This window comes from Nyctereutes procyonoides, unplaced genomic scaffold, assembly GCF_905146905.1.
Source record: "Nyctereutes procyonoides isolate TBG_1078 unplaced genomic scaffold, NYPRO_anot_genome, whole genome shotgun sequence".
Classification (NCBI taxonomy): domain Eukaryota; kingdom Metazoa; phylum Chordata; class Mammalia; order Carnivora; family Canidae; genus Nyctereutes; species Nyctereutes procyonoides.
Genome location: NW_026575122.1, coordinates 24,959,189 through 24,971,820, shown reverse-complemented (window position 1 = coordinate 24,971,820; position 12,632 = coordinate 24,959,189). Strand labels below are relative to the sequence as shown.

Sequence of the window (12,632 nt, the reverse complement as noted above, 5' to 3'; positions counted from 1 at the left end):
GTCTCTGCATAATTCCTACTGCTTCTCCCAAACACTCCCACTCACTCTCATGTCCCACACTAACAGTAAAATAGCTATACAAAACAGGGATAATTCCATGAGTAAATATAGCAGTTTTTTATAGAACAGTCAAAAATTAGGATGCTATATTTACTATATTTATAGGATACATAAAACATGTAAAATACAGATTAGTAATGAGAGGTACCCACTAAGGACTCAAAGTGGCTAAAGAGTAATTTGGGCAAAAAGAAAAAAGAAAACTTTAATGTGGAAGAATGAAATTGAGATCCAGGGGTCACAACTTCAAACACCTTCCCTGTACAGTGAAACATACAGTTGTGGAATAACCTAGATACTGAAGTCTTAAATAACAGGAAAATGTGTTTAAAAGAATTTGATTCTCAAACCACATTAGTTGTCAAACCTCTTATATAATTCTATTCCATAGCCTTGTCACCTGTGATTATATAATAAATACGTACATCTAAAGAATACCTTCTAAAAAAAAAAAAAGAACCTTCTGGAAATAGGCAAACAACATACACCACAAGCTGATATGTAAGATGTGTGTTAATATAATAGATATCAATAAAAAGTTGTAGGGACTAAATAAATAGCAAAAAAAAAAAAAAGAAGAAAACGCAGGAAGCCCTGGTGGCTCAGCAGTTTAGCGCTGTCTTCAGCCCAGGGTGTGATCCCAGAGACCCAGGACTGAGTCCAACGTCAGGCTCCCTGCATGGAGCCTGCTTCCCTCTGCCTATGTCTCTGCCTCTGTGTGTGTGTGTGTGTGTGTGTGTGTGTGTCTCATGAATAATAAATAAAATCTTTTAAAAAAAAAGAAAGAGGAAGAAAGAAAGAAAACGCTTTCCCAGTACCAGCCCTATGCTATCCCATTTCTCATGTCTTCAGTCAAGTGCCTTTCTCTTTCTACAGCATCAACCTTATAATAAGGAAGAATAAATGATCATCTTTAACCAACCTCTCTTGGAAATCTGGCAAAATTCATTCCATCAGCTCTGCTAACAAGAGCTCCAAAGTGTTACTTTTGTGCCTAAAGTTTTGTTTCCTCTTTAAATGAAAATATTACAACAGTTTTCCTTGCTAAAAGCCTCTCCCAATCAATCATACTTCAACTCCCACAAATAGTGTTTGGAGGGGCCTCTAGGTGGATCAGTGGTCAAGCATCTGCCTTTGGCTCAGGTCGTGATCCCAAATTCCGGGGATGGAGCCCACATCGGGCTCCCCTCAGGGAGCCTGCTTCTCCCTCCGCCTGTGTCTCTGCCTCTGTCTCTGCGTGTCTTTCATGAATACACAAATAAAATCTTTAAAAATACATATATAGTGTTTGGAGACGGGATAAAGTCAGGTGAGATACAAGCGCCCCAAGTCCATGATGCTAGAGGAGAAATTAACACTGGGGTAGGCAGGTAAGGAGACACAAGGAAGGCAAACTCCGTAACTCCTTCATTTTAAAGACCCAGTACATGTTCTTCTTAACCTGTGTCTCACTACACAGTCCATCCCGATTCTACTCCTCACACAAAATCAGTTTCCCCCTAGGAGGGGGGCAATGGGCACAAACACTAGAGCCACGGTGAACTTGTAGTAACAAAAATGGAGAAAAGGCTTTCTTTGGAGAAGAGATTTGGGCAGGAAGGGTAAAAGGAAATGTGGCGTGGGGAACAGAGGTATGAAGCAGGCTGCAAGTCGCACGGGTGGCTGCTGATGCCCACCTCTAGCAGTCAAGCTTTGATTCATTCTGATCAAAGAAGGGTGACGCATCTACGCCAACTGTCTCAGGTCAGTTAACTAGAAGTAATTAACCACTTTAAGGAAAGCTGCTCTCACAACTGCACCCCAGCCCCAAGGAACTGGACAGCACAACCAGGGCGGAGCTCCATTTCCCCGCAGTTCCGTGAGGGCGCGCTGGTAAATACGGGAGCCCCGACTCTAAGACGTGCATTCGGAGACGAGCCCTCTCCGGGGCCTGGAGAAGAACCTCATTCACCCTGCGACCACGTATTGCGGTCGGCCCCACACGTCACACGCACTCCACGCGGTACCCAGGTGTGGTCCACACGCAGAACCCACTTCTGTCCCACCAACGCAAAGGAAGACAACCGGACTCCAGCAAGAACTCCTAGATGTGGGTCACGCGGGCAAGGGCACCAAGCCCTCGGCTGGCACACGGCTCACCTGATCGTGTCACTACACACGTGAGAAGGAAGCGGAACTCACATGAGTCTTCGGTGTGAACTCCTGCTTTCTTTTTATAAATTACTCTATGATGAAAAATCAAAACTCATGCTATTTTAATTAACAAAAGCTATGCGGCAATATGTTCACAGTAAGCCCGGGCACACTCAGATGCCTGCAATGCCAAATGCCTTCAGGCCCCGCGACTGAAAGTGGTCTCCTAACCCTTGACTCGAGGGACAGCTTCCATTTCTAGTCAAACACTCAGGATGAATGTTCTCCAACAGGCTCCTAGGAAGAACTTCCCAAAATTAACATCAAACCCATAAGTAGTCATTCTGGTATATGACTGAGGAAACCAAACTGCATACACTGCCCCCCAAATCGGTGAGCCGGCTGCAGGGGGCGGGGGTGCGTCCCCGAGGTGAGCAGGCTGCAGGGGACAGGGACACCCCCCCAAGGTGAGCAGGCTGCAGGGGACAGGGGCACCCCCCCAGGTGAGCAGGCTGCAGGGGACAGGGGCACCCCCCCCAGGTGAGCAGGCTGCAGGGGACAGGGGCACCCCCCAGGTGAGCAGGCTGCAGGGGACAGGGGCACCCCCCCAGGTGAGCAGGCTGCAGGGGACAGGGGCACCCCCCCCAGGTGAGCAGGCTGCAGGGGACAGGGGCACCCCCCCAGGTGAGCAGGCTGCTGGGGGCGTTGGAGGAAACCCCTGAGAAGCGCCAGGCACCAGGCAAAGTAAGGACTGGCAGGGTGACGGGGTGAGCAGCAGCTGCGGGCCGGCTGTCCTCACTCCCCGCCTCACGTCAGGCTTACTGCTCTGAAGATGAAGCCGGAACACCCAGCTTAGTGGGGAAGGAGGCCAGTAGCAAAATCCTCTGTTGTCTCCCCACCAAGTCCCGCAGCTGGCACGGCTCCCCACCCCACAGGCACAGCTCCCTGAACACAATGCTGCAATCACCGCTTCCAACATCATCTCTATCTAAAATAGATAACCCACTTGCAACTTGACTATTTTTATAGATACGTTTTTCATTCGATCTGACAGCTTTGTTTGTGATTTATTCCATTTAACCAGCACAGTTTCCCTGAAAATGAGCACCTTACCAGAGTCCCAGTGACCACAATTGCCCAAATTGTGAGAATGACAACTCTTACCTCCCTGTACCCAAAACCTGATGAACTGAATCTTGAATCTGAAAAATTTGTGAACTCTCTGGTTCATATGTCTTTGGTGACCAGACACGATTTTCCTCTACTTTTTACCAATTTACTTTTTCACATGGGGGAGGGGGGTGAGAAACCAGATTCTTTATATTCAACAAGAGTTTGCTAAATGTATCTTACATAGTAAGTAATCCTTTGAGTCATTAAGAAAAATCAAGGAAATTTGAGACACTGAACTTTTTATCGCTTTGTTAAAATACAAATAGTTCTTAACCTAGACTCCCTAGGAAAGAAATAATTTAATATACATTCAAATAGGAATTTTTCTTTGTTTAGATTAAAAGGTGGTTGTGTCAAAGGAAGAGGCCTTAAAAGGTTTTGCAGCTGCTTCATGAAAGATGTTAAATAAAATGAGACTTCACCTATAATATGCAGGGAGGAAAGGAGGGAGGTAATTCCATTTGGGTATTCTGAGGAGCTCTGAGGAGCTCAGATTTCTTTAAAGACCAAAGGGTTGGATGAGAAAGAGGAATAACTAAAAACAGGAAGGTATTTACCTGGAAAAATATTAATGTCCCTTTCAACTAAGCTGGGGAAAAAAAAACAAAAGAAGAAGAGAGGTATAAAAAGTTCGCTTCTATAACAGATAATGTAACCTTAAACTTTGAGGCCACATGAGAATTTGCCATGACATCTAACAATGCCAAGAATCTGATTCTTCCCAACTTGTATTTTGCTTCTGTCATCCCTAGTGAGAATCATCTTCAAACCAGAAAGTACAAACAAATGATGCTGGGAGATTACTGAAATTTCACAGACAGAGGTCACAACAGACACTTCAGATGAGTTTGGGTATTCAGACCCAGAAGAACTGGGTACAAGTGGGAAGAAGGGATTTGCTTTGGTACTAGGGTATCATCAGTGCTTCACTACTGCAAACAAGCTGTAAGAAAGTAGCCTGATTTGGGTGGAATTTATAGACTCAATGCCAGAAATAGATCAAAGGAATGCCATAAACAGGACACAGCATGCATTCAGAAGGGCAACAGATAAAGTACCTCATAATATTCTCACAGGTGTATGAGATGTGGCTGGATGAGACTTCTCCTAAGCAACTCGAATGCCATGTATAAAGTTTGCTCCTTTTAAATTTATAGGAAGCTAAAGAAGGGTTCTTTAGGGATGTATCACCGTGTCTCAAATTCAAATTATAGAAAATATGCTTATTAAATCTACAGATGATACAGAAGAGAAAAGTTAATACTCTGGAAGATAGACCCAAGAGTCAAAAATATCTAGACAGATTATAAATAAAGGCTAAAACAAGGAAGGTTAAATGTAATAGTAATAATTTAAGTTCAATCAACACTTTTACAAGTATGATGTGGGGGCAGCCCGGGTGGCTCAACAGTCTAGCGCCACCTTCAGCCCCGGGCCTGATCCTGGAGACCCAGAATCCAGTCCCACGTCGGGCTCCCTGCATGGAGCCTGCTTCTTCCTCTGCCTGTGTCTCCGCCTCTCTCTCTCTCTCTCTCTCTCTCTCTCTCTCTCTCTCTGTGTGTGTGTGTGTGTGTGTGTGTGTGTGTGTGTGTGTGTCTCTCATGAATAAATAAATAACATCTTTAAAAAAAAAAACAAGTATGATAGCGGAACGACTGCGTCACAGGTCTTTGAAAAAAATACTTGGAAACTTTGAGTGTCTGCTCAATGTGAGCCACTGTCATTCTCCACCTCAGTAAAACTGACCTGTATTAAGGTAGGTCTTAGATCAATAATAAAGAGATAATAATTTCATTGTGTCATGTTTTAAGTAGCTGCTATTTTGATTACAAAATACATGTTCATTTTAGAATACTGAAAAATGTAGGTAAGCAAAAAAAATAGTAATAATAATAATAAAGATCACCCACAATTCTACCAATGACGAATACTACTTTTAACATGTTGATGTTATCTTTTTTTTAAGATTTTATTTATTTATTCATGAGAGACAGAGGGAGAAAGAGAGGCAGAGGCAGAGGGAGGAGCAGGCTCCATGCAGGAAGCCTGATGTGGGACTAGATCCCGGCTTTCCGGGATCCCGCCCTGGGCTGAAGGCAGCGCTAAACTGCTGAGCCACGGGGGCTGTTGATGTTATCATTCCAGACTTCATCACTTTTTCTTAAAATCAACCAACCAAACCCAGGATCATAGTACAAATGCTATTTTGTAACCTTTTTTTTTTTTTTAAATTCAACGGTGTATCAAGTCCCAGTATATTTACACTGGTCTACTGATATTTAGTGCATTTTGTTCATTTCTGCTCACCACCTTTAAGAGAGTCATTGCAAAATTTGAGAATATGCAAAGAAGGAAAAAAAAAGAATAGTGAAAAGTATGAAAACATAACTTCACCCACACTCCATGCCAACTAGTACCAAGTGCTGGAAATTACAGGGAGGCGGATTTCAACTCAATAAAAGGATAATTTTTTTTTAATAATTAGAGCTGTCAAAAAGAAACAGAATGGACCTATTTATTTAAGGGTTTTACAGGACTAAGACAACTAACTGGTAAGGAACGCTACAAGTAATTCCTCTAGGTCAGAAGTTGAATAAAAGGTCCCATTTTATTTGAACATTCTGTTTTGTTTTGTTTTGTTTTTAAGATTTATTTGTTTATTCATGGGAGACACACCGAAAGAGGCAGAGACACAGACAGAGGGAGAGAAGCAGGCTTCAAGCAGGGAGCCCGATGTGGGACTCAATCCCAGAACCCCGGGATCACACCCTGAGCCAAAGGCTGGCACTCAACCTCTGAGCCACCCAGGCATCCCTATCATTCTGTAATTCTAATGGAAATTTTACTAAAGAAATTTATTCCATGTCCAATATGGAACAAATCTTTAGTAAACAAGATCTGAGAAAGTAGAGTCAAGTACTCTACATGAGAAATAATAACACTAATGATAAACACCAATGTCTTAAATGCTTTGCATTCATTTCTTTCTATTTCACTTAATTCTTAGAACTCTATATGATACGTGCTATTACTATTCCCATTTTATAGAAGTGGACAGTGAGGCTTAGAGATTTTTATATTTATTCAAGGTCATTCTTACCTATGCAGTGTCACCCAAGCATACCTGATTCCCCATCATATAGCTACTGCTCACTTAGTAGGTCATCAAAAGCACCTTCAGAAAAGTTCTTATCTAGTGATCCCTCAAAGGGAAGTCATAAGATTTATTTTGTAATTAGAAAAAAGCTAAGTTTTTTAAAAAGATTTTATTTATTTATTCATGAGAGACACACAGAGCGAGAGAGAGAGAGAGAGAGAGAGAAGCAGAGACACAGGCAGAGGGAGAAGCAGGCTCCATGCAGGGAGCCCGATGTGGGACTCTATCCTGGGACTCCAGGATCACACCCTGAGCCGAAGGCAGCCACTCAACCACTGAGCCACCCAGGCATCCCAAAATTAAGCTTTTTTAAAAACAAATTATTCATAGCAAAAAAAAGTTCAGATTAGACTCAGCCATCTAAAACTTTTGTGAATCAGATTTGATGAATAAGACTTAGGATGTGGGAAAGCGAATCTAAATTACAGAACTTCAAATCTTTACCATTACTAGTTTTTTTTTTTTTTTTTTACCATTACTAATTAAGTGACCTTGGGCAAGTCCTTAATCTCTCTGACTCTTCAGTCCTTCAGCTGTGAACTGAGGCTCAGCTACTTATGGCTGATATAAGAATTAAATGAGATGGTATACATAAGCATTTAGCACAGATCTGGCCCTAGTATAATTACACAAGTAATAAAGGCAGGGTTAGGTAGTGGCAAACCTATTCTGCAATTCATTCCAAAATATTTAAGAATGTCTTCATGTCATTATGTTTAAAGTGGAAGGGGCCACATTTTCCATTATCCTGTAAAAAAATTTCTGAGGACAATCATTTGTGAAATAAAGTAACAACTAAATTAACATGCCTTCTTAGAAATTTCATTTTATGCAAAGGATCACCGAAGGAATACAATTTTAACCCTCACTGTCTTCAAAGACATTGTTTATTCAGTATGAGACAGATTCAAGTTTAAAGGTTTTGATTTTGACTTTTACAACTTGGTTCAAACTACTCTAATGAACACATGTTTTTTTTAGCTTTGTTTTCTAGGCACATCCCTGTTACAGAGCTGCCACTCTGACAAAAACCAGCAAAAGGGAAAACCTCCTATTCAAGAAATACATTGTGGGTCACAATTTTGAAATTTAATCTTAATTTTATTCCTAAAATTTGCCATCTATTCTTTTTTTTTTAAATGGCACAACTGAGAAAGTTTTAAAAATATGTTTACCAGGGATGCCTGGGTGGCTCAGTGGTTGAGTGCCTGCCTTTGGCCCAGGGTGTGATCCTGGAGACTCGGGATGGAGTCCCACATCAGGCTCCCTGTATAAGGCCTCCTTCTCCCTCTGCCTGTCTCTCTCTCTCTCTCTCTCTCTCTCTCTCTTTCTCTGTGTTACTCATGAATAAATAAATAAAACCTTTTTAAAAAATAAATAAAAAATATTTACCTTTAAGTTCTATCACAAAGGTAGGATTTTTAAAGTACCATTTATCTCAATAAAATTAACTGAAGTTCTCATTGTTCTCAAAGAATTCCTTAGTGTTTTTCCAAAGGAACTAATTATTTAGAAACCTCTTTCAGAATATAGGTTTCCAGCCATAACCATTCTTACAACTTGAATTAGTAAACATATTTATTTTACCTGCAACTTTAAAGCCATAACCAGATAAACTGTTTTTATATGTATATATATATATATATATATATATATATATATATATATTACCTGTGACTAAGGGCATTTATTAGCGCTATCACCTGAAATATGTCCACACTGTCAACTTGCATTTCAGAGTGAAAATCACTTAACAAGAGAGCACACGCAAGAGTCATCACCTCTAAGATCAACTAAAAAAAAAGGTCCCATGTTGTGATCTGAAGTGAATTGTCATTCCAATAAAATGTCCCTATTAACAAGGACAGACGATCACATATGAAATTTTTTTAAATTCCATCAACTATTTGCCAACTAAATTCATTTCACTGTAATACAGATGTTTTCATTTTCCCTATTAGCCAGTATGGTAATTAGCTGCATTGCCTGGCCACTACCACATATAAGAACTTGAGTAAAGAAAACAATGTTATCATCCAGAAGTCTGTATTAAACACTTGTCGAGAGTAGCACGAAAGAGTTTTCCAAAACCCAAGAAAATCACCTGGATTTTTTTTTAATTTTCCCAAGTACAGTTGGGTTGCTTTAGAGATGTTTCAGGGTGAAGATATGAATGATGACTGACGCTTCCCAAAATATCCAGGTCAACGTGAATAACCATAATTTCATAAACTAAAAAGCCTTCCTTGCATCTAACGGATATTCTTCAGCCTTCTTCCCTCTCATTTAATTTGTCCATCAATTCAACTTTTAAGTTCACAGTTTTTCCAATATGCAAATCAACCCAGCTATTTCCCAGGTACTGCCTGCTGAATAAAGACCTTGACATTTTTTAAATGTCATCTTAGAAAGAGTATCCAAGCAATATTAGTCTCGCCCGCAACATCTTCACATGAAAAGGCCTCTACTACACTCCATACACACTCTCCCAATCCCGACCTGCCATCCTTCATCCTCCTAACCAAGTTTCACGCTGCTATGTCCAGGTAACTGGAAGTACGGCCAGGGCTGCCCAAGCTGCCTCATCAAGTTTTCACACACACCCTGTACTGGGGACATCTCATCAGAAGGTTCGCTCGCTTCATTTCGTGGGATCGTAACCCACAGCACGGCAAACGCCTTCTGCGGGGAGGTAGCAGCAACCAAAGGCTGTGGCTTTTTGCAGGGTGACTGCATGCACGCAACAGCTTCTCCACCAATTTCATTCAGATAAACAAAAAAAGGGGGGGGGCGGGCTTGGCACGGCAAATACATAATAAATATTGATGAAAAGCGAGTGGAACACTGATTTCCTTCCAGTAACACTTGTGCATGTACAAGTTCTGCACCAGAGCTCAGAGAAAAGTAGCTCCTGACGCATTGATGGAAGCCTATTTTCAAATCACTCAGAGAATCCGAGGCATCAATCCGACCGGGAGCCTCCTGCCTCCTCTCCACACACACAGTCTGTTTTCCTGCCTAATTTAAGAATGAATCGCTGGCAGCCAGCAGGTGCAATAACCGTGAGGAGGAGGACGGATGTGTCACAATGCAGAACGCGGCGTGCGATCCCGGAGCGGGTTGCGTCCTTACCTTAGCAGATTAGACAGGGGCAAGGGTCCGGATCCGCCGCCCAGGATCCCTCCTTTCCTGCCAGACAGGAGTTTCTCCACCAGAGCCACATTTCCAGTGCGGGCGGCCTCCAGCAGCTCCTGGTCCTTCCCCATAGTGTCTCCCCGGCTCCCTCGCGGAGTCCGGCTCCCCCCGGGCCCTCCTCCCCGCCCACCCCCACTCCCCGGAACCCAGGGCCCTCCCCGCCCCACCCTAAAATAAAGCGAGAGCGTCGGCAGCAGGAGGTCCCCGCGGCCCCGGGCCGGGAACGCCGCCGTCCCCCGCGTCCGGGCGCAGCTCTGGCCGCGGGGCTCAGACCATGTGCGGGCCGGGGGGCTGGCCGGGCGGGGCGCCGCGGAGCCCCGGATCCCCCAGGCCCGGTCGCCGCGGGCGGGGCGTAGGGGCGCTCCCGGGGAGCGCGCGGAGGCTGCCGCGGACGGAGGAGGTCGCAGGAAGAGGAGGCGGAGACAGCGCTCGCCGGAGCCTGAGCGCAGCCAACGAGCGCGGCGGCGGCGGCGGCGGCGGCGGCGGCGGCCCGCGCACCCTGGCGCCGCGGTGCGGGCTCTGCTCGGCTCCTGCGCCCGGCGGGCCCGGCGGCTGGGCGGCGGCGGCGGCGGCCCGCGGCGAGGCAGGGCGGTGCGGGGGAGCGGCGGCGGGCGCGTGCCGGGGGTGGGGCGGCGGCGGCGGCGGCAGCAGCGCAGGGGCAGGGCGGGCGGGGCGGCCCGAGGCCCGGCGCGCGTGGCGGCCGGCGTGCGGGGGGCGTGTGCGCGCGGGCAGGTGCGGCCGGCGGGGCGGGCCGGGGGCGGGGCGCCGGCGCGACGGGGTCTCGGGGTGCGGGGGCGGGGACCTCCTGCTCGGGAGAGCTCCGGAAGCTCGGGGAGGAGCCTCGGGGCCGGGGCCGGGGCCGGGGCCGGGGCTGGCGAGGCTGCGAGGGGCGCGTGCGGCCGGCCTTGCCTCGGGGGCCGCTGCCCGCCGTGGGGCCGCTCCAGCGTCCCTCCACCGGCGCCCGTGCCAGCTGGGCCCCGGGGAGCTCCTGAGGTCTGAGGTCACCGGGCACGACGACGCTCTAACCGAAAATTCCTCCGCGCTCACCCTGGGAAGAATATAGAGGGAACCGGGACTCGAGACCCACTCCTCATTTGCAGCCGCATGGTCAGCGCATCACGGTGCGCGCTTGCCTTGGTTTGGGTCCATTCTCTCTCCTCTTGGCCGTGGTGGGGAGCACGACTTTCTTTTCTTTTGAAACTTACCGTGACCCCTTCTGCTCTGCGTCGCCCTCGCCCTCGCCCTCGGAATGCACCGGAACCGTTAGCTTGCTCACAATGCATTGCCAGGAAAGAGGCACAACAGGCACTTTCCTCAGCCAGCCCGGGCACCTGCATGTTGCTGGAGTATATTCATTTTGGAAATGAAACAGTGGCTCCCAGGGTTGGTTAGATCACTCAGGACGCCGCACAGCAGGTGGCAGGACAGACCTGGGCCCCAGAACTGCCCCCCCCCCCGCAGAGCCCATGCTCTCCGCAGTCCCCTTACTGCCCCCACGAAAAAGTCACCTAGGCCGGCAGGAATGATCACCGACTTGGCATGGCCGAGTGGTCGCCCTGAGCCAGGCACGATGCCACACGCCCTCCGCATGTTCCATCCACCTTCCTAACAGTTCCCTGAGGCAGGTACGCGTTTTATCCATATAGGTGAGCAAGCAGTGTTAGCCCAATATGCAGCTAGGAAGCAACCCAACCAACACTCAAATCCAGAGCTGCCTGCTAGAGGCAGAGATTTTAAATAAATAATTGGGGAAAACTTCTGACACGTTCGGAGGTAAAGAACTAATGTATTTTCAGATTTTTTATGGAATTCAATGTTCTGAGATTTCATTCGAATGGTTAAAGTAGTGGGTCAGTTATGGTTGTTTACAGAAGGTTTACTGAAGGAAATGGATTTTGAGCTAGTGTGGCCTTTTGGTTTTGCTTTAGCATCTATTCCAGTAAGATATTTTATGTGCTAATATTATGATCCTTCACACAATGAGACTGGCAGACCAGTTAAAGAAACAAAGTAAGGAGCTATTGAATTCATTTTGAAAATGGTATACAGGGATCCCTGGGTGGTGCAGCGGTTTAGCGCCTGCCTTTGGCCCAGGGCACGATCCTGGAGACCCGGGATCGAATCCCACGTCGGGCTCCCGGTGCATGGAGCCTGCTTCTCCCTCTGCCTATGTCTCTGTCTCTCTCTCTCTACCTGTGTGACTATCATAAATAAATAAAAACTTAAAAAAAATTCTCTTTAAAAAAAAAAAAAAGAAAAGAAAATGGTATACAGAACTCCTTTTCTTCCACTTTCCTGTTACCAGCCAAGCAAAACACATCTTGCTCAGAATATACCATAAGCCGTCCATTAGAGCTGAAAAATCACCCTCAAATTTTAACAAACAACATTTCATCGTGGGGTTGGGAAGGCTAGTGAGTTAGTATCAGGAATCAACCCCCATTGGGAAAACCCTTAGTAATGATTAACTCTAAGTAAGTAAACTCTTAAGTAATGATTAACTTTTTTTTTTTTTACTTTAAAACTTCAGGGTTGATTTTAATGTATTATTTATGTGGCATCATGTATTTTAATTTGTAAATAATACTGGACTGGGACAGTTTTTTTTTTTATTGCTTCTGCTTCCTCACAGAACCAGACTTACACTAATGTGTCCCAACTACCATCTACGGCTATACCATTACCATTTGTCCATTTCTCTAAACATGGTGCTAAGCTTCATTTGTGCTTCATCCCTAGAGAGAGGAAGAGGGTACTTCCAATTTCCCCATCTGCAGTATAACCTGAGTTGGGAAATACCGTTTTACAATCATTCTATTTTTTTTAATATTACTTTCAAAGGCCTATAGTAGGAGATTCCATGACCTACTATAGATTCCCATTGCAATGTTTAATGGCTGTACCCGTCAGGAAA

General features: G+C 45.5%; 1 protein-coding gene across 8 annotated transcripts in view; it reads right to left on the bottom strand.

Moving 5' to 3' along the window:
* ANKS1B (ankyrin repeat and sterile alpha motif domain containing 1B) overlaps positions 1-9,821 on the bottom strand; it is a 1,038,970-nt gene extending 1,029,149 nt beyond the window's left edge. For all 8 annotated transcript variants that reach the window (XM_055336281.1, XM_055336283.1, XM_055336282.1 and 5 more), the window contains exon 1: positions 9,656-9,821. In XM_055336281.1, coding sequence (XP_055192256.1) covers positions 9,656-9,789 — 134 coding nt within the window. In that variant the 5' untranslated portion in view covers positions 9,790-9,821. The remainder of the gene's footprint in view (positions 1-9,655) is intronic.
* Positions 9,822-12,632: the final 2,811 nt, after the last annotated feature.